This window comes from Sciurus carolinensis, chromosome 18, assembly GCF_902686445.1.
Source record: "Sciurus carolinensis chromosome 18, mSciCar1.2, whole genome shotgun sequence".
NCBI lineage: Eukaryota > Metazoa > Chordata > Mammalia > Rodentia > Sciuridae > Sciurus > Sciurus carolinensis.
The window spans coordinates 23,457,200-23,478,513 of record NC_062230.1 but is presented as its reverse complement, the minus strand read 5'-3'; the positions used below and the strand labels follow the sequence as shown (position 1 = coordinate 23,478,513).

Here is a 21,314-nt window from a genome sequence, read left to right as displayed (position 1 = left end):
GCATTACAAGTGTGCTCTCCCACAGCCGGCTATTTGTTTATTTTTGATTGATTTTTCAAATAGACACAGGGGGAAGTGGAACTCACTGTGGTGTGCTTACATGTGCACACAGCATGATTTTGATAAATTCATTGGGCATTTCCTCCCCTTCCCTGTCCCTCCTTCCTCCTTCTCTAGCTCCTACTCCGCTGACCCTCCCCAGAGGGCAATGGATTCTTTGGGTGCATGGATTTTCTTTGCTATGTGGATGCAACACCCTGATGCATTTAACCATTCTGCAGTTCATGGACACTCAGGCGGTCCCGTGTTCAGCTGCGGTGGACAGTGCTGTCATGGGCCTGTGTACACCCGTGTCCTCATTTCACACATGCATGGATGGGGAGACTCTCCTGCTGTCCCTGAGTGGAATTGCCGGGCCACTGAATGTCTATCTTAGGTTTTACAAGACGCTGCCAAACTTTCTCCCGGAGAGATTCCCCGCCCTCCAGAGTTCCACATCCTTGCTGAGATGTGGGTCTTCAACATTCTTGCCCATCTAGCACGTGCACTTGGTATCGCACTGTGCTTTTGATTGACGAGTCTATCCATGTGCTTTCTGGCCATTGGAATTTCCTCTTTGGAAGTTGCTGTAACTTGCTGCTACCATTGAGATCTGGTCTGTCCCCAAAATCCAGATGATAAAGGCTTGGTGCCCAGCCAGGTGCTACTGGGAGGCGGTGGGAACTTTAAGAGGCAGGGCCTATGGGAGGGCATAGGTCTTTGGGGAGTACTCTCCAGGGCACTGTGAGACCCCAGTCTCTTCTTCTCTTTTGCCATACAGCGAGCACTTTGGCTCTGTCACACCCTCCCACTGTGATGTGCTGCCACAGGTCTAGAGCAATGGAGCCAACCCATCCTGGGCAAAACCATGAACCCAAACTCAAATAGGAGCCCAAACAAACCTTTTCTTTTTACAAATTGACTACCTTGGGTATTTATCATAGTAACAGAAAGTCTAGGATTTTTGTCCATTTTTCTATTAGGTTGCAAGTCTTGTTTTATTGATTTGTAGACATTCGTCAGATATTCCAGAAATAAGTCCTCAGGATGGTTGCGTGTTCACAAGTTTTTTTCTTTCTTTTTTTAACTCCATTCACTTTCTCCTGGTACCTTTCGATGAAACAGGTCTCAATTTTACTGGAGTCACATCTATCCTCCCTTCCACATCTTGCTTAAAAAAAAAAAAATTTTCCTATTGCAAATAAAGGTATTCTCCCATGTATATTTTTTTTCTAGAACTTTCCACATCCACCTAGAATTCACTTTTGCCTACCATGTTTGCAAAATAGGATCATGCAAATATGACCCACTAAGGCAATTAGAGACTCATTTTATTTATGAACGTGGAAAGCAAGCCGTACCTCTCAGGGGCCACCCACCTCTCCATCCATTTCCATCCTTCTGGACATTTCCCATCCAGTAAGAAGGGCGTGTTGAGCTGCACCGGGCGCAGGTCGGGCACCTTCTCCCAAGTAGTTCCTCCTGCTCTCCAGGTCTCTACCTCCCTGGCCTATGGCAAGGCTCTCCCCTCCTGCCGAAAAGTCTCCCTTTGTCCTTCTTGACTTGGTCATTAACTCCGTTTTGTCCTTCGGATTTTAGATCAAGCAATGGTTCTCCCAGAAAAGCCGTTCTCAGCTCCCTTTTGGGTTCGGTCTCCTCGTCTGTTGCATTTGCTCAGGTTGCCATTCTGCATCTGCTTGTGTGATGACTAAATCAACAAGCCTCTTCCACCAGACCAGGGGTTCTCAGCCTCGGCACCAGTGATATTTGAGGCCGGTTGTTCTTTGTCATGAGTGTGTCATGTTTGGTGGGGCAGTTCTGTGCACGGCACAATGTTGAGCAGCATCTCTGGTCTCTGTCCTTAGGTGCCTGTACCACCTCCCCAAATTGTGACAGCCAGGATATCTCCAGACAGTGCCAAAAAACTCCCGTGGGGGTGAAAAATCTTGCCTGGTTGAGAATCGTTGCAGTAGGCCATGTGTCTCCCAGGAGGTGGGGGGCACGGGGACCATCTGTTTTCTCCTGGTGTCTAGAATGGTGCCCGGCACAGGGGTGACGCTCAGTATTTGTTGAAATGAATTGACACCCGGTCTCACCTGAATCCAGAGGTGAATGAGGAATGATCCAATGCCCCAGAGAGGCACCAGGTAGGGACCAGAGGTCTTGGTCAAGTCCCAAAGTGGAGTCATCAGTCAGCCAGGGAGAGAGCTGGGCTGATGGACATCTGGGTGTCAGAGGTGACCGAGGTCCTGGAGATGCTGAGGCTGAGGACTTGCCCGAGCACTGAGGTTCTCCATGTGGTGTCTGCTGGGAGTTCTCGGGTAATTGTTGGAGCTGTTTCCAAATTTGGGGCGAAGGCTGGAGAGACAGGAAGAGGAGGGGCAGGAAGGAGTGGAAATCGCTGTCACCAGGTGGCGGGGGTTTCAGCGAAGGGGGCTGTTCAAGAGCTAGGGTGGGCGGCAGTGTGGACGTGCTTGGGGGACAGCACGTGTCGAGGTCCCCTCCCTGACAATAGGAGTGCATGAGAGAGGGAGGGCCGCAGGGCTGCCGTGGGGGTCCCCGGGCAGAGGGCGTTTGCTGGGGCTCCAAGGAGAGACCGTCCCTGTGTGGACAGGCCACCGGGGCAGCTAGAGCCAGGGCGGCTCCGGGAGGGTGGTGGGCAGGTCCTTGGGATCACTGGTCACCTCCTACACAGCGCCCACCTGGGAACCGCCCCCTCCCCTCCCCTCCCCCTCCTTCTCTTCTTCTCTCTCTCCCTCTCTCTCCTCTCTCTCTCTCCTCTTTTTCTCTTGTCTCTTCTCTCTGTTCCTCTCTTCTCTCTCTCTTCTGTTCTTCTCTCTCTTCTCTCCTTCCCCCCTCACCCCCTCCCCCTGTCCCCCTGTCCCCCTCCCCCTGTCCCCTGTCTCCCTCTCCCTCTCTCTCCTCTCTCTCTCTTCTCCTCTCCCTCTCCCTTCTATCTCCCTCTCCTCTCCTCTTCTCTTCTCTCTTTCTCTCCTCTCTCTTTCTCTCTCCCCTCTCTCCCCTCCTTTTTCTCTCTCTCCTCTCCTTTCTCCTCTCCTTACCTCTCCCTCTCCCCCTCCCTCTCCCCCTCCCTCTCCCCATTCCTCTCCCTTCTCTCTCTCCTCTCTCTCCCCCTTTCTCTCTGCTTTCCTCTCTCTTCTCTCCTCTCTCTCTCTCCCCTCCCCTCCCCTCCCCTCCCCTCCTCTCCCCTCCTCTCCTCTCCCCTCCTCTCCTCTCCTCTCCTCTCTCTCCCCACTTTCTCTCTCCTTTCCTCTCTCCTCTCTCCTCTCTCCTCACCCTCTCTCCTCTCTCCTCTCCTCTCCTCTTCTCTCCCCTCCTCTCTTCTCCTCTCCACTCCTCTCCTCTCCCTCTCTCCCCCCTCCTCTCCTCTCCTCTCCCCTCCTCTCTTCTCCTCTCCACTCCTCTCCTCTCCTCTCCTCTCTCTCTCCCCTTTCTCTCTCCTTTCCTCTCTCCTCTCTCCTCTCCCTCTCTCCTCTCTCCTCTCCTCTCCCCTCCCCCTCCCCTCCCCTCTTCTCTTCTCTTCTCTCTCTCTCTTTCTCTCTCTCCCCCCTTTCTCTCTCCTCTCCTCTCCTCTCCTTTCTTCTCTTCTCTCTCCTCTCTCCTCTCCTCTCCTCTCTCCTCTCTCCTCTTTCCTCTCCCCTCCTCTCCTCTCCCCTCCTCTCCTCTCCTCTCCTCTCTTCTCTTCTCTTCTCTTCTCTTCTCTTCTCTTCTCTTCTCTTCTCTCTCTCTTCTCTCTCTCCCCCCTTTCTCTCTTTCCTACTCCTCTCTCCTCTTTCCTCTCTCCTCCTCTCTCTCTCTCCTTCCTCTCCTATCCCTCTTCTCTTCTCTTTCTTTCTCTCTCTCTTTCTCTCTCTTCTCTCCTCTCCTCTCCTCTCCTCTCTTCTCTCTCTTCTCTCTCTTCTCTTCTCTTCTCTCTCTTTCTCTCTCTCCCCCCTTTCTCTCTCCTCTCTTCTCTCTCCTCTCTCTCCTCTCTTCTTTCCTTCTCTCTCTCCTCTCCCTCTCTTCTCTTCTCTTCTCTTCTCTTCTCTCTCTTTCTCTCTCTCCTCTCCTCTACTCTCCTCTCCTCCTCTCCTCTCTTCTTCTCTTCTCTTCTCTCTCTTCTCTCTCTCTTTCTCTCTCTCTCCTCTCTCCTCTCCTCTCTCTCCTCTCTCTCCTCTCCTCTCTTCTCCTCTCCTCTCTTCTCCTCTCCTCTCTTCTCTCTCTCCACCTTGCCTGCTGGCCGATTGTCTCCTCAGCGGCTTTAGGACCTGCAGCCTGGCTCCGCCGCCACCCTCCAGCCACCTCTCCTCTTTCCTCAGACTCTGCTTTCTAGGCCAGGCTAAAGGGCTGCAGTAGAGCAATTCCGCCAGAACTTGGAGCACGGGGACTCTGGAGGTGGCGCTGGGTGTTGGCCCCGGCCGCTACTCTGAATCTCAAATGGACGCCATTTCCTTTTCCATAGTCTTTCGGGTTTTTAAATTATTTTCAAAATGTTTCATTTTTAATTGACTCGGAATAATGGCACGTGTGTGGGGGGCACAGCATGGTGTGTGACGGTTTGGAATGTGAGCACATTGTGAGGTGATCTTATCAGGGCAACTCGGGGACAAAGTCGCATGTCTCAGGCAGTGTGCCTTGTCCCTCAGCAGTTCTCTCCCCCTCCGGCTCCGTCAAGAAAGAATAAATAGGTGGGGCAAATAGGAGGGGTGAGTGGACATGCCCGAGATCCCGACTCAGGAAGATGGCCAGTTCAAGGTCAGGAGGGTGGAAAGTTCAAGGCCAGCCTCAGCAAACAACTCAGCGAGACTCTGTTTCAAAACAAAAAACACCCTTGGGTTAAATCCCCAGTACCCACCCCCCCAAAAAAAGGACATCTTTAATGTACAACAACAAGTTGCGGAAGAGAATAGAAGCTAAATGGACCTGTCATTCCTGTATTTATTTTTGAGGGTTTCCTTAAATTTAGGATGGGGTTTTTTTTATTGTTGTTGTTGTTTTGTTATTTTGGTTTTTGTGTTTTGGTACTGGGGATTGAAGCCAGGGGGGCTTAATAATCACTGAGCAACATCCCCAGCCTTTTTTTTTTTTTCTTTTAATTTGTTTAGAGACAGGGTCTCACCGAGTTGCTTAGGGCCTCACTAAGTTGCTGAGGCTGGCTTTGAACTCACGATCCTCCTGCCTCAGCCTCCCGAGCCACTGGGATGACAGGTGTGTGCCCAGGCTCTTCACTGATTTTCTATCACAGTAGTGATTTAAAGTTTCTTTTTAAGACAAGTTTATGTAAATAAGAAAGTATGAGTGTGTGTGTGTGTGTGTATGTGTGTGTGTGTGTGTGTGTGTGTTTTCAAAAACCTATTAAAAAAAAAAAAATATTAGTGCCAGGCACAGTGGCACATGCCTGCAATCCCAGCTGCGTGGGAGGCAGGATCACACGTTCCGGGCCAGCCTGGGCCAAGAGCAAGAGCCTGTCTCAAGCTAAACACTAAAGGAAGGGCTGGAGGTGGAGGGCCTCAGTCCCCAGCGCGGCCCAGGCAGAACAGCTGCAGCAGCCTCGAGGGGGCAGACGCATGTCTCACCCTGGCTGTGATAGTGGGGTCCACACCCCTGCACAGAGCCCCAGCTCCTCCACTCCTGGGACCCGGGAAGACTCCCAGGAAGACCCTCTGTGAGTCTGACTTTGGGGAAGGGTGGGCATGAAGAGGACCGGCCACGGGGGGGCCACAAGCCAGAGTCAGCTGGAGCTGGACCCTGGGCTCTCGCCCCCACAGGTCACCACCATGCCGGAATACCTGAGGAAGCGCTTTGGTGGCAGCAGGATCTCCGTCACCCTGGCCGTGATCTACCTGTTCATGTACATCTTCACCAAGATATCGGTAAGCTGGGGACACGGCCTGGCCAGGCTGCCCGCCGCTCTCTGGGCTGCCTCCTCCCCATCTGCTTTCCCCTCCTCTCAGGTGGTTTCGGGGAGGCCAGAGGAGGTTGGGAGGCCAGGCAGGCAGAGGGGAGGCAGAGAGGTCAGAGTCATTGTGTGGAATGCCAAGCGCCCCACCAGCCTGAGGGGGAACTCTGACCTTCCTCTGGGTCAGGCAATGATTAGCTCTTCCTCAGCTGTACTGAGGGCAAGTTGGACCTGCCTCCCTCTGACCTTTGGAAGGGCAGAGCTCCTGGAAAGTGGCAAACAGACGCTGGCAGCCTCGGGCTCGCTCAGCAGGCCTGGCTCAGGCCGCAGCTGGGGCTGGGCAGGAACGCGCCCGGGGAGAGGGCAGCAAGCAGAGGCGAAGGAGCGCCATCTGATCCAAACCACTACCACCCACTTTGCCAGCTCCCGGCACAAAGGACAGACTCAGAACTCCTTCTGGAATGTTCCCTTGCAAGCCCCTGAGAACAGACAGATGCCTCACAGGGAAATCACATCTCAGAAGGAGTTAACCTGCTAGAGAAAGGGGGATGGGCACTTCAGATGGGAGACCAACACCTGCAAAAGCTGGGGGGCTGGGCGTGCACGCCGTGGGTAAGAACCGAATGTTCTGAGAGCCTGAATCTGAAGCCGAGGGGCGGGCGTGTCACAGGGCCTGGCAGGTGACTCTGACTTATTTAGCCCTTATTCGAGGGGATCACAAAAGTTTGTTGTTGTTTTTTTTTTAAAAAACACCATCTCTTTATTTTATTCATTTATTTTTATGGGGTGCTGAGGAGTGAACCCAGCACCTCACACGTGCCAGGCAAGCGCTGTGCACTGAGCCACCACCCCAGACCCTGCTCAGAAGTTTTAATGGCGAGAAGAACGGACGTGACCATGACAGAATCATGGAGGCTGAGGGTGGAGGGTGGAGTGGGAGAAGACCAAGAGCAGAAGCGGGAACCCATCCCGTTGGCCCGGGCCAGGGTCTCCACGTGCCCACCGGCTCCAGTTGGCATCTCCTGACCTGGGATGAGATGGAGGAAGAGGCCATGTGGGGTTCTTTTGTGTTGTCAGACTCTGGGCGGGGGCCTGACCCTGGAGAGACCGTGCTGCCGAGGTCCACCCGTCCATCCCCGCGTCCATCCGCTCATCTGTCACACTCCCGTCTCCGCAGGTGGACATGTACGCGGGCGCCATCTTTATCCAGCAGTCTCTGCACCTGGATCTCTACCTGTCGGTGGTCGGGCTCTTGGCCATCACAGCTCTGTACACCGTCGCAGGTACGAGAATCAGGGCCAGCGCGGGGAGGGGGGCGGGGCTTCTGATGCTCCCGTGTGCTCAGACCTGGGGCCCTGAACCCCACTCCATCGCCCCAGGCTTAGGGTTCATCTGGGCCATGACCTAAAGAAAGAGGATTGCCCACTAAGAAAAAGGATTTCTAAATACACCCCCATGTACTGGTTTTTCCCTATTCCTGGACCCCCAAACTTGTAGAGGACCTACTAAGTGCTGAGTATGTGTATTCACATGCAGAATATGAAGCTGGACAATTAACTCTTGCAATTCTGGGGCCTGAGGGTGGACAGCTTTGTCTTTCTCACTGAGACTTGTGTCCTAGAAAAGTTGCCTTGCACATAGTAGGACCTTGACTGGTTTTGTTTTTTTTGTGCAGGGGATACCAGGGATTGAAGTACTCAAACACTGAGCCACATCCCCAGTCCTATTTTGTATTTTATTTAGAGACAGGGTCTCACTGAGTTGCTTAGCACCTCACTGTTGCTGAGATTGACTTTGAACTCATGACCTTCCTGCCTCAGCCTCCCCAGGTGCTGGAATTATAGGGGTTCACCTCTGCGCCTGGCCACCCCAACTGTTTTTGAATGTTCACCTTCTCATCTGCTCCAGATTCACCCTTCTCTGCTTCCTCTTGGTACAATATAATTCACTCCACAAAGGTACAGTCACACACACACACATACACACAATTTCTCATCTCTATGAGAAAGAATATATACATATATATGTATATATACATACACATATTTACACCTATTATGTGCCACACACTATACTAGGAATTGGACCATAGACATAAACAAGAAAGACAAAATTCTCTACCCCAGAGGAACTTGCATTTTTTAAATTTTTTATTTATTTATTTTTTGAGGTGCTGGGGATTGAACCCAGGGCCTTGTGCTTACGAGGCAAGCACTCTACCAACTGAGCTATATCCCCAGCCTGGAACCTACATTCTAAGTACAAAATCACAAATGCTTGCTGGGTGTGGTGGCCCACACCAATAATCCCAACAGATCCCAACAGGTCAGGAGGCTGAGGCAGGAGGATCACAAGTTCAAAGCTAGCCTCAGCAACTTAGTGAGACCCTGTCTTAAAATAAAAAATAAAAAGGGCTGGGGATGTGGCTCAGTGGTTAAGCATCCCTGGGTTCAAAAAAAAAATCTCAAATAAATGCTCAATAAACAGTAGCATAGACATGAAGGTGGGTGTAAGTGATGCTAAACTTTAGTTTCTCAAAAACTTCAGGTGAATTCAATACAGGGTAGAGGAGAATTGGGGCGAGAACCTAAGCCAGGGCTGGTCCCCTTTGTGAGTAGGCTGTCCCTGCTGATAAGGAAGGCGGATCGGGGAGAAAGCCATGCCCCCGCGCTGGATTGTTTATTTTTAATCACACAGTGACTGTGCCCTTTGGTAAACACATGTTCACATCAGATAGTGTCCCTTCCCCTTAGGAAAGGAGGCAGGAGGCAGGAACAGAGAGGGCCTGGGAGACGGCTCTGCCCAGGGACTGATGGCTTTGCCACCATGATGTCCTGGCAAAGACTATTCTAGGTGGTAAAACCCACTCAGATCCTCGTGGGCAGACCACCATGGTCCTGTTCAAAAAGTCTACGGGTCTCTGAATGCCTGGTCCTCACATCCCTTTTCCAGTCTTAGAAATAAAGTTGTTCAGAAATTGAGGGCAGTGGAGTGAGACAGTCCTCAGCGAGGCAGTCCTCATGGTGAGACAGTCCTCAGTGAGATAGTCCTCATGGTGAGACAGCCCTCAGTGAGACAGTCCTCATGGTGAGACAACCCTCAGTGAGACAGCCCTCATGGTGAGACAGCCCTCATGGTGAGACAGCCCTCATGGTGAGACAGCCCTCAGTGAGACAGCCCTCATGGTGAGACAGTCCTCAGTGAGACAGCCCTCATGGTGAGACAGCCCTCATGGTGAGACAGTCCTCAGTGAGACAGTCCTCAGTGAGACAGTTCTCATGGTGAGACAGCTCTCATGGTGAGACAGCCCTCATGGTGAGAGAGTCCTCAGTGAGACAGCCCTCATGGTGAGACAGTCCTCAGTGAGACAGCCCTCATGGTGAGACAGCCCTCATGGTGAGACAGTCCTCAGTGAGACAGTCCTCAGTGAGACAGTTCTCATGGTGAGACAGCTCTCATGGTGAGACAGCCCTCATGGTGAGACAGTCCTCAGTGAGACAGCCCTCATGGTGAGACAGCCCTCAGTGAGACAGTCCTCATGGTGAGACAGCCCTCATGGTGAGACAGTCCTCAGTGAGACAGTCCTCAGTGAGACAGTTCTCATGGTGAGACAGCTCTCATGGTGAGACAGCCCTCATGGTGAGACAGTCCTCAGTGAGACAGCCCTCATGGTGAGACAGCCCTCAGTGAGACAGTCCTCATGGTGAGACAGTCCTCGTGGTGAGACAGCCCTCGTGGTGAGACAGTCCTCAGTGAGACAGTTCTCATGGTGAGACAGTCCTCATGGTGAGACAGTCCTCGTGGTGAGACAGCCCTCATGGTGAGACAGTCCTTAGTGAGACAGTTCTCATGGTGAGACAGCTCTCATGGTGAGACAGCCCTCATGGTGAGAGAGTCCTCAGTGAGACAGCCCTCATGGTGAGACAGTCCTCAGTGAGACAGTCCTCATGGTGAGACAGCCCTCATGGTGAGACAGTCCTCATGGTGAGATAGTCCTCAGTGAGACAGTCCTCATGGTGAGACAGCCCTCGTGGTGAGACAGTCCTCAGTGAGACAGTCCTCATGGTGAGACAATCCTCATGGTGAGACAGTCCTCGTGGTGAGACAGCTCTCGTGGTGAGACAGTCCTCAGTGAGACAGTCCTCAGTGAGACAGTCCTCATGGTGAGACAGTCCTCGTGGTGAGACAGCCCTCATGGTGAGACAGCCCTCGTGGTGAGACAGCCCTCATGGTGAGAGAGCCCTCGTGGTGAGACAGTCCTCGTGGTGAGACAGTTCTCGTGGTGAGACAGTCCTCGTGGTGAGGCACTGCTTTGCTGACACACCACCCACTGGTATAGGGGCTTCCACAAAGCTGGCTCCTGATTCCTCCACCTTCATGGCTTCCTGGGTGGTTGGCCCGCTGGCCTCACCTGCCTTCAGTGAGTGGGAGTTGGATGGGAACGGTTGGTGGGACCACGATGGCCTCCTCCCATGGCAGGTGGGCAGCATGGCTGCTGGCTAGGTGGTGCCCCCATGCTGCCACCATCCCCCATTAGGTGAGACTGGGCTCCTTGGAGCATTCTGCTCTCAGGGCAGCAGGAGATTAAGAACCAAGGTTGCAGGGCTCCTGCAGGGCCAGGCTTAGAGCTGCACCGTGTCACTTCTACAGGATTAGAGCAGGTCACAGGGCCACCTTCTCCTCACCATAACGGGAAATGCGACCCACGTTGCAGAATGTCCACGCATGCAGGGGAGGTTACTGTTCCCGCCTTGCAATCAGTCGGCCTTAGGAAGTCTCCGGTAGGTTCTTGTCCGTCTGTGACCCCTCCCCACCAGCGTCCCTGGTGCTCACCTCAGTGTCTGTCCCCCAGGTGGCCTGGCAGCTGTGATCTACACGGACGCTCTGCAGACTGGGATCATGCTCCTGGGAGCATTCACCTTGATGGGCTACAGTAAGTGGGGTCTCACAGTTGCTTGGGTGGAAGACGGTATCACTCGGTTGTGAAAAAGCACACTGCATGAGATTCCTGTCACAGGGGCTTTGCTTGAGACATGGTTATTTTGGCTGAAAGAGAATTGTGTTCTCATGGAAATTTCTGGGTGTTTTATAAAAAATATTTTCAGTTGTAGATGGACCTGAAAAATATTTTCAGTTGTAGTAATACCTTTATTTTACTTTATTTTGTTTTAATTTTTTAGTTTTTTTTTTTTTAGTTGTCAGTGGATCTTTTATTTACTGATATGTGGTGCTTAATATTGAACCCAGTGCAAGCACTCTACCACTGAGCCACATCCCCAGCACTATTTTGTATTTTATTTAGAGACAGGGTCTCACTGAGTTGCTTAGCGACTTGCTTTGGCTGAGGCTGGCTTTGAACTTGAGATTCTCCTGCCTCAGCCTCCTGAGCTGCTGGGATTACAGGCATGAGCCACCAGCCTGGCTTCCATGCTTTTCTTTAAAGTAAAAATTAATATCTCTTCTTATGTGGATATGGATAAATGATTGGATAAATATATGAAAGGAGGTAAAGGAGCAACTCTTTCCTACAGAAGAATTCTGATAAGTCAACATAGACAGGATGAAGGAACTAGAAATTCGCCATTGGAGCACCAGAGTAATAATTGTTGCCAGTGTGCTCCAACGCTCGGTGCTCCAGTTAGTAGGTGAAAGCCTGTGAGGACATAGACATTCACAGAATGTCAGAGCACGGCACCTGAGCTGGGCACAGTGGCACATGCCTGTAATCCCAGCAGCTTGGGAGGCTCAGGCAGGAGGATCGTGAGTTCAAAGCCAGCCTCAGCAACTTAGTAAGAAAGAATGAAAAAAAAAAAAAAAAAGAAGAAGAAAAGTATTGCATCTGAAATAGTTCTTAGTTACAAAGGAAAAATAGTCAGTATACAGAGGAGAAAACTGCTGCACACCACCATAACTAAGTGATCTAAGTTAAGACCGGCAGTAATAAGACATATTGATGCCACGTACCTCCTGATCCCGAGCGGAGCACGTTGACTCTGTGCCATTCTTCTTCTTGTTGTTCCTGGGGATTGAATCTAGGGGCACTCTAGCATTCAGCCACATCCCCAGCTCTTTCCATTTTTTGTTTTGAGACAGGATCTCACTAAGTTGTTGAGACTGGCCTTGAACTTATGATCCTCCTGCCTCAGCCTCCCAAGTAGCTGGGACAAAGGGTGCGCACCACTGCACCTGACTAAGTTTGTGCCATTCTTGCCGAAAATATATGCATCTTAACTTCATCAGGACTAAGCAGCAGATACATCCAAATTGAGGGACAATAAGATACCTAACCATTATTCAAAAGGGTCAAGGACCTGGAAAATAAAGGAGAGACAGCAGAACTATCCCAGAGTGGAGGAAAATAAGGAGACAAATGCAAAGTGGGATCCTGGCTTGGATCCTGGCTTGGATCCCAGAAGAGAAAAAGGACATGGGTGGAGAGATCTGAAGAGTCCGTGGTGTAGTTAATAGTATTGTTCCAAAGCTGTCATCGTCCACTCGGGCTCTGTAACAACAAACGTTGCTCACAAATCTGAAGCTGGGAAGTCCAAAATCAAGCTGCCAGCAGATTCCGTAGGATGAGAACGTGCCTTCAGGCTGGGTGCTCACATGAGGAAGGGGCTAGCTAGTGCTCTGAGGTCCCTTTTCTAAGGCACTAATCCCTTTCATGAGGAATCCGCCCTCATGACCTAATCACATCCTAAAGTCCCCATCACCCTGGGGATTAGGATTCCAACATATGGATTTAGGGGAGGACTCAAATATTCGGATAATGGGAAATATTAATTTCTTCATTTCGATAACTGTACTATGGTTAGGAAAGATGATAACACTGGCTACAGGATCCTGCCTGGTCCCCAGCACAATGTTGTTCAGCTGTGGGGCTTTGGGAAAGTGATTGGATCATGAGGTGCTTATCTCCCCAATGGGCTAATCCCTTAATGGTATCTTACCCGCAGGGACTGTTGGGAGGCAGTGGAAACCATAGACCTTGGACCTCGTTGTCAGGAGTGGGTCTTGGGGCACACATGCCCTTGAGGACTATAAAGAGAGCTCTCTTTCTTTCTCTCTGTTCCCCAGCTGCTAGGAGCTGAGCAGCCTGGTTCCACCACACCTTCTCCCATGCTGCTTCTGTTTCACCCCAGGCCCAGAGCAATAGATCTGGCCAACCACAGACTGAAGCCCCTGGAACCATGAGGCAAAATAAATTTTTCTTTCTTAAAGTTGTTTATATATATATATGTTTAAGGAATTTTTTTTCTTAAAAGGAAATAACAAAGAGTCACAACCAAAAGGAAAAAAATAAAAGAGAAAGAAAAGCATTACCTATTACAGTACAAAAAAATTAGACAAAATTCTCTATTGAACGCAGTGATCATCGACGTGGTAAGTTTACAGCTGTGTGCTATTATTCTTTTACTCAGCTAGGTATTGTTTATTTCCTCAACAAAACTCAAGATTTCTAGTTTGGGTTCAACTGAGTTGATATCATTTGCAAGTGGTCTGTGTAAAAATAGCATAGTATGAGGCAAAAAGGATCCAACAGAGGGAAATACCTTTTATATTGAAAAGTAGAAAATTAACAATAGAGATATGATCTTTGTGTGTTAAATAACATTGCAGCAAGAAACACAAAAGCAAAAGTTGTTAGAAGAAGTTCACAGAAAGCTAAGTAGTATGAAAATACTTTAACACATGACAGAACAAGAGGGCAAAACAAAAATATTTAGAAGTTATGAATTTTATGTAAATGAATAAACATTATCATAATAGTGAATGTTCCTTTTTTTCCAGCATCCACAGAAAGATTTTACAAAAGTCAATCATGGAAAAGTACTAAAATTTTGCAAAAATACCCACACTAACACTATTTGATTGCCTTACCCGTGTGAAACAAACCAAAAAATTAAACTCATTATGAGTTTGAATTTATTTTCAAACTAATTACTTAGAATGTTAAAGCCATCTCCCAAGTAGTGCTTGGTAGGCACCTGTGGTCCCAAATACTTAGGGGACTGAGGAGGGAGGATTACTTGAGTTCACAAATACCAACCTGAGCAGCACAGTGAGACCCCAGTTTCGAGAAGAAAAAAAAAAAAAAAAAACCCTGCAATTATGAATTATTCAAATAAAACAAGAACCTTACATTTCATATTTAATAGAGGAAGTCAAACACTACGCTGTAAAAACAGTTTTTTGGGGGGTACCAGGGATTAAACCAGGGATGCTTAACCACTGAGCCACATCCCCAACCCTTTTTATTTTTTATTTAGAGACAGGGTCTTGCTAAGTTGCTTAGGGCCTCACTAAGTTGCTGAGGCTGGCCTTGAATTTGTGATCCTTCTTCCTCAGACTCCAGAGCTATTGGGATTGCAGGTGTGTGTCGTACACACTAATCCCAGTGACTTGCAAGGCTGAGGCAGGAGGATGGCAAGTTTGTGGCCAGCCTCAGCAACTTGGACTGTGTCTCAAAATAAAAAATAAGAAGGCCTGGGCATGTAGCTCAGTGACAGACTGCCCCTGGATTCAGTCCCCAGCATTGGGGCAGGGGGCAGGGAGGCCTTCCAGAATGCAGAATGTAATCTAGTGAGAGCAATCTTGAATCCTTTCAACAAATGAAATTAGCTGTGAACTACAGCAGTCCGTTTTCTGGAATAGCTCAGTTTTGTGTGATAAACGTTTTGTGTACGTCATCTCATGTGGTCCTTGCCCCAGGCCAGCGATGGTTGCTTCACTGTCCCCACTCACAGAAAAAGAAATTGAACCTCAGAGAGTGGACGGGACTTGCACAAGGCTCCACGACATGGCCCACTCCTTGATACCATGAATTGAGAGCAGCCGAGAAGCTCAAAGGCAAAAGAAGGCTTCCTGAAGGCGGGGTTTCTTAACCTGGGACCCATGGACCAAATTCAGGGTACCTGTGACCTTGGGGTCAAAAAAAATCTTGATTTTCCCAAACATATAATTGAAATTTATCATTTCCAATGATAAGTGTAGGCCACGGGCCACAGTAGTAGCAACACCGGTGACTTTGATACTGACAGATATCCCAAGTGCTTTTGTACTCCATGACAGTGACTTCCAATACAGGCAAACACTGCTTCATTGCTCATTTCTGTTTAACTCAATCATTCCTAGACAAACTGCTGCATCTTATTTCTCAATGGAGTAAACATTGTATCATTTCTATATTTTGATGATTGTCTTCTGGGTTTTTTGTTTTCCTTTTAATAATTCTTGGTGCTTTGTATTGTGCATTTAAATATAGTATTCTGGGGAGCAATCCGCAGTAAGGAACAAAGGCATAAAAGAAGAAAAGAGGTTAAGACACCTTAAGGGGTTGACATTTTTCAGTAGCTCTGCTCCAGTGAGGACCTCATCCAGCTCCATGCGTCCCTTTGCTGCTTGATACAAACCCATCTGATTTCCCAGCAAACCGAGGTTTCCTCTGTGCTCTAGGCTTTGCTGCGGTTGGTGGGATGGAGGGTCTGAAGGAGAAGTACTTTTTGGCCCTGGCTAGCAACCGGAGTGGGAACAGCAGCTGCGGGCTGCCCCGAGAAGATGCCTTCCATATCTTCCGAGATCCAGTGAAGTCTGATCTCCCGTGGCCCGGGATCCTGTTTGGAATGTCCATCCCGTCTCTCTGGTACTGGTGCACAGATCAGGTACAGGGCAGCTGGCCGAGCAAACTCCCCCAAGGCTCCTCTTTCCCTGGGGTGGCCGGCAGGGTGGCTGAAGCCGGCGTCTCCCCCTCCCCGCCTCTGCCCTCTCGTGTGTCTTCCCAGCTCCTTGACACCCTTCCTTTCTGTGGTTCTCCATGTTATTATGCTTCTGGCTCCTCCTGGCACTTGCAGCAAATCCAAAGCTGCTGATCTTTGCAAAGGGGGAAATTGAATCCATCCTGTTTAAGTGACTACGATGAACCAATAGGCAAAGGAGTTGATCCATTTACCTGGAGGTTAAGGTTTACGTTGGACATCATCGTCCAGCAAACTATCCTGGGTGTTCCAGGGCCTCCATGGGGCACTCAGACACCAGGGGCGAGGCACATCAGAGACAGCGCTCCGCCCGCACATGCGTGTGTCTTCTGCTGAGAGTCAACAGAGACAGTAAATAAGCAAATTATGTGAGATGTTAAAAGTCATCATTAAAAAAGAATACAGCCGGGCGGGATGGCACAGGCCAGTAATCCCAGCAGCTCAGAAGGCTGAGACAGGAGGATCACAACTTTGAAGCCAGATGCAGCAACCTAGGGAGACTCTGTCTCAAAATAAAAGCTCAAAGGGGCTGGGGATAGGGCTCGGTGGTTAAGTGCCCTTGGGTTCAATCGCTGGTACCGAAAAAAAAAAAAAAAAAAAAGAAAAGAAAAACAGGAAAAAAAACAAAACAAAAGAAAAAACATATAGTGAGAGAAAGGGAGTTGAGAGAATACAGTGAGAGAAAGGGAGTTGAGACAGTGGGTGTGCGGTTGAGACTTCTGGGGGAATTTTATTCTTTTTAAATTTAAATTTATTTATACAGTATCGGGGATTGAACTCAGGGGCACTTAACCACAGAGCCACAACCCCAGCCCTGTTTTGTATTATTAGAGACAGGGTCTCATTGAGTTGCTTAGGGCCTCCCTAAGTTGCTGAGGCTGGCTTTGAACTTGTGATCCCTGTGCCTCAGCCTTCCAAGCCGCTGGGATCACAGGCATGGGACACCACACCCAACTGTTATTTATTTTTTATTATTAGTTTTTTGGGGTGCTAGGGATTGAACCCAGGGCCTTGTGCATGGCAGGCAAGCACTCTACCAACTGAGCTTTATCCCCAGCCCCTGTTTATTTTTAATTGATAGATAATCACATATCTTTGGGGTACATGTGATATTCAAGTACCTTTATACTTTGAGTGATGATCAACTTGGAAGACTCAGTTTATCTATCATTTCAAATATTTATCATTTTGTTGAAATGGGAGCAATTCCAAACCCTCTCTTCCAACTATTTTGATGTATAAGCTCCAATATTGCTCTCTGCAATCACCTTTCTGTGTAACAGAACACCAGAGTTTATTCCTTCTCTCTAGCTGTGGCTTTTCTTTTCTTTTTTGGTACTGGGATTGAACCCAGGGGAGCTTAATCACTGAGCCACATGCCCAGTCCCACCACCTTTTTTAAACATTATTTTGAGACAGGGTCTCTCTAAGTCATTTAGGTCCTCACTAAATTCCTGAGCCTGGCCTTGAACTTGTGATCTTCCTTCCTCAGCCTCCCAAGCCACTGGGATCACAGGTGTCCACCACCTCACTCTCCAACTGAGGCTTGGTACCCATGAACCAGTCTCCTCCCACACCTCCCCTCACCCTCTCCTACCTCTGTTAACTGCTTTCTACTCTCAGTCTTGCCAGATTCCACATATGAATGAAATCACATGGTATTTGTCTTTCTGAGCCTGGCTCACAAACTTAATCTTCATGTCCATCCATGTTGCTATAAACGACAGGATACTTTTTAATTAAGACATATTATTTTACTGTGTATAAACACAACATTTTCTTTGTCCCCTCATCTCTTGATGGACACTTAGGTTGATTCCATAGCCTGGCAATTGTGAATCATGCTGCATTAAACAGGGGAGTTCAGGTGTCCCTTTATTATACTGATTTCACACCCTTTGGATATATATCCCGTGGTGACATGGCTGGATCACGTGATGGTTGTTTTTGCTGTTTTTGAGGAGTCTTTGCTCTGCCTTCCTTTGAAGAAGAGCAGATATTCCCAAGACCTTGGAGAAAGAGTCTGTGGCAGAGGGCACAGCCAGAGCAAAGGTCTTAATGCAAATAAGAAAAAATAAGAAAATTAAAAGACAGTGCAGTGTGATAAGCGGGCAGAATAGAGGCAGTTTGCATTTGCTTGCATGACACAGAGAAACTCTGGATGGACCTGAGTGGAGCTGAGGAGCAGCTACCGGTGGGGTCGGGGGAGATGAGGCAGACCAGCAAGGGTGTGGGGGGCCCTTCCCCTGCACCGATTTAAATCAGAGAATGTGTCCCCTGTTCAAATGGGGGACTTCCTGTTACGTTAAAGATCAGAGGTCTGTGTGCCCTTCTGGAAGCTCTATTGCACAGTCGGGGCTGATGAGAATCTAATTAAAGCAACAATCTTGAGCTGGACAACTGAATTGAGGCAGGAGACAGTGCAGAGGATGAAACCCAGATCCCACCCAGGGGTTGTCTGCAGAAAGAGCTAAGCTTGAGGCAGTGGTGTGCTCCATGTACATACGCTGCCCCTTTAATAGAGCCTCTTTCTCCACCTTAGCGAATCTCAGGTAGGAGAGTCCCTGAGAGACAGTACGGATCCACGGGTCAACTTCAGGAGGTAGAGACACAATGTCACATCTCTGAGCCTTGTTTCCTCATGTGTCAAATGGGGTTCCCAATAATTACAAAATAGAGACGCATGAGACATTTCTTCATAGTCTTTTGTTACAGGTACATTAAACAAACCATTACCAACATGTCCATTTTTACCGTGGTTCATGTTACTATTCTTAACACGGCTCACCAACTTGTATTTATTAATCTGTACAAATAGTTTTGCAAACTCTTATTCCCATGTGTATCCTTGAAGGTCACCTCCATCCTCTGCAATGGAAGAGACTTAGGACTTAGCCCAAGAGAATCTGATCTTTCAAACGCTCATCAGGGCAAAAGGGCCCAGAAGCCCAAGCCCGCCTCTAACCTTTGACTCTAGTTGACCAGGAGGGGTTTCTGCTGAGCCAGATTCCGCAGAGGCTAAGGATGCATTGGCTCAGTGGCCTGGGTGGGGCAGGGATAGGAAACGCGCTCACTGCCAGCCCTTTACCTGGACTCACTGCAGAAATGAAGAGCAAGACAGGTCAGCAGCCATCATGAACTGACAGATATTCTAGATTGTCCTGAGCGGAGACGGGAAAGCAAAGTCCCAACTGGCAAGGAATGGTATTTGAATATTTATGGATGCTCCGCAATGCGCCAATCACTGACCTGAGCGATTCGTATGTGTTCAGTTCCTTCCCAGTGTTCCCATGAGCCATGTTCCATTACCTGGGCTGGGGCTTCCTGTGGAAGGCCACACCTCCTCCCTGGGCCTGTGGTTTTTCAAGCAGCACCGCTTACTCTTAAAATCATCCCGCTATCTCTTAAATCCACATTTGGAGACACCAGTTCAGGGAAGAGAGGCCCGAGTTCCCTCAGATCTTTTGTAGGAAACTCTTTCCTATCTGATTCCTTTGGCACCTTAATGAAGCAATAATCCCACGACTGGGTATTCATCCAAACACACTGAAAAATTTTTAGGGGCGTCATGTGAAGTTTGGGACAAATTCTACTTCCGGATGCTCTTCCATTAAGGATTCTTTGCTGATTTAGTGAGGATTCTAGTTATCCACAGGAAAAATAATAGTTTAAACTTAAAAGAACATTTTTAGAAATTTTATGTCTGAGAGTCTAGAGGTGGATAGCAGCAACTAATATTTATAGGGCAATTACTGTGTGCTAGACATTATCTTTTTTTAATTTATTTTTATTGTAAACAAATGGGATACATGTTGTTTCTGTTTGTGCATGGAGTAACAGTATACCATTTGCATAATCATACATTTACATAGGGTAATGTTGTTTGATTCATTCTGCTATTTTTTCCTTCCCTCCCACCCCTCCCACCCTTCTTTTCCCTCTATACAGTCCCTCCTTCCTCCACTCTTGCCCCCCTCCCACCCCCATTATATATCATCATCTACTTATCAGCAAGATCATTCGTCCTTTGGTTTTTTGAGATTGGCTTATCTCACTTAGCATGATATTCTCCAATTTCATTCATTTGCCTGCAAATACCATAATTTTATTATTCTTTATAGCTGAGTAATATTCCATTGTATATATATACCACAGTTTCTTTATCCACTCATCAATTGAAGGACATCTAGGTTGGTTCCACAGTCTGGCTATTGTGAATTGAGCAGCTATGAACATTGATGTGGCTGTATCTCTGTAGTATGCTGATTTTAAATCCTTTGGGTATAGGCCGAGGAGTGGGATAGCTGGGTCAAATGGTGGGTCCATTCCAAGTTTTCTAAGGAATCTCCACACTGCTTTCCAAAGTGGCTGCAATAATTTGCATCCCCACCAGCAATGTATTAGTGTACCTTTTTCCCCACATCCTCTCCAACACCTATTGTTGCTTGTATTCTTGATAATCGCCATTCTAATTGGGGTGAGATGGAATCTTAGTGTAGTTTTGATTTGCATTTCTCTTATTACTAAAGATGGTGAACATTTTCTCATATGTTTGTTGATTGCTTGTAGATCTTCTTCTGTGAAGCATCTGTTCATATCCTTAGCCCATTTGTTGATTGGGTTATTTGTATTCTTCATGTAGAGTTTTTTGAGTTCTTTATATATTCTGGAAATTAGTGCTCTATCTGAAGTATAAGTGGCAAAGATATTCTCCCACTCTGTAGGCTCTCTCTTCGCATTGCTGATAGTTTCCTTTGCTGAGAGAAAGCTATTTAGTTTGAATCTATCCCAGTTGTTGATTCTTGCTTTTATTTCTTATGCTATGGGAGTCCTGTTAAGGAAGTCTGATCCTAAGCCAACAAGTTGAAGATTTGGACCTACATTTTCTTCTATAAGATGCAGGGTCTCTGGTCTGATTTCAAGGTCCTTGATCCATTGTGAGTTGATTTTTGTGCAGGGTGAGAGATAGGGGTTTAGTTTCATTCTGTTGCATATGGATTTCCAGTTTTCTCAGCACCATTTGTTGAAGAAGCTACCTTTTCTCCTTTGCATATTTTTGGCACCTTTGTCTAGTATGAGAAAATTGTATTTATTTGGGTTTGTGTCCATGTCCTCTATTCTGTACCATTGATCTACCTGTCTATTTTGGTGCCAATACCATGCCGTTTTTGTTACTATTGGTTTGTAGTATAGTTGAAGTTCTGGTATTGCGATACCCCCTGTTTCATTCTTCCTGCCAAGGATTGCTTTAGCTATTCTGGGTTTCTTATTCTTCCAGATGAATTTCATGATTGCTTGCTGTATTTCTGTAAGGTACATCATTGGGATTCTAATTGGAATTGCATTGAATCTGTATAGCACTTTTGGAAGTATGGCCATTTTGACAATATTAATTCTGCCTATCCAAGAACATGGGAGATCTTTCCATCTTCTAAGGTCTTCCTCAATTTCTTCAATGTTTTGTAGTTTTCGTTGTAGAGATCTTTTACTTCTTTGGTCAGATTGATTCCCAAGTATTTTATTTTATTTTTTTTGAGGCTACTGCAAATGGAGTTGTTTTCCTCATTTCCCTTTCAGCTGTTTCGTCGCTTGCATATAAAAATGCTTTAGATTTATGCATG

General features: G+C 47.9%; 1 protein-coding gene and 1 non-coding gene across 7 annotated transcripts in view; one reads left to right on the top strand and one right to left on the bottom strand.

The window, feature by feature from the left end:
* Window positions 1–21,314, top strand: part of Slc5a11 (solute carrier family 5 member 11) — a 57,055-nt gene that overhangs the window by 21,163 nt on the left and 14,578 nt on the right. For all 6 annotated transcript variants that reach the window (XM_047534073.1, XM_047534074.1, XM_047534076.1 and 3 more), the window contains 4 exons: window positions 5,808–5,912; window positions 7,116–7,221; window positions 10,791–10,871; window positions 15,395–15,600. In XM_047534073.1, the coding sequence (XP_047390029.1) occupies window positions 5,808–5,912; window positions 7,116–7,221; window positions 10,791–10,871; window positions 15,395–15,600 (498 nt within the window). The remainder of the gene's footprint in view (window positions 1–5,807; window positions 5,913–7,115; window positions 7,222–10,790; window positions 10,872–15,394; window positions 15,601–21,314) is intronic.
* On the bottom strand, window positions 8,104–8,177 carry Trnat-cgu (transfer RNA threonine (anticodon CGU)). The gene has a single exon. It is a non-coding gene; the product is annotated as a tRNA-Thr (tRNA).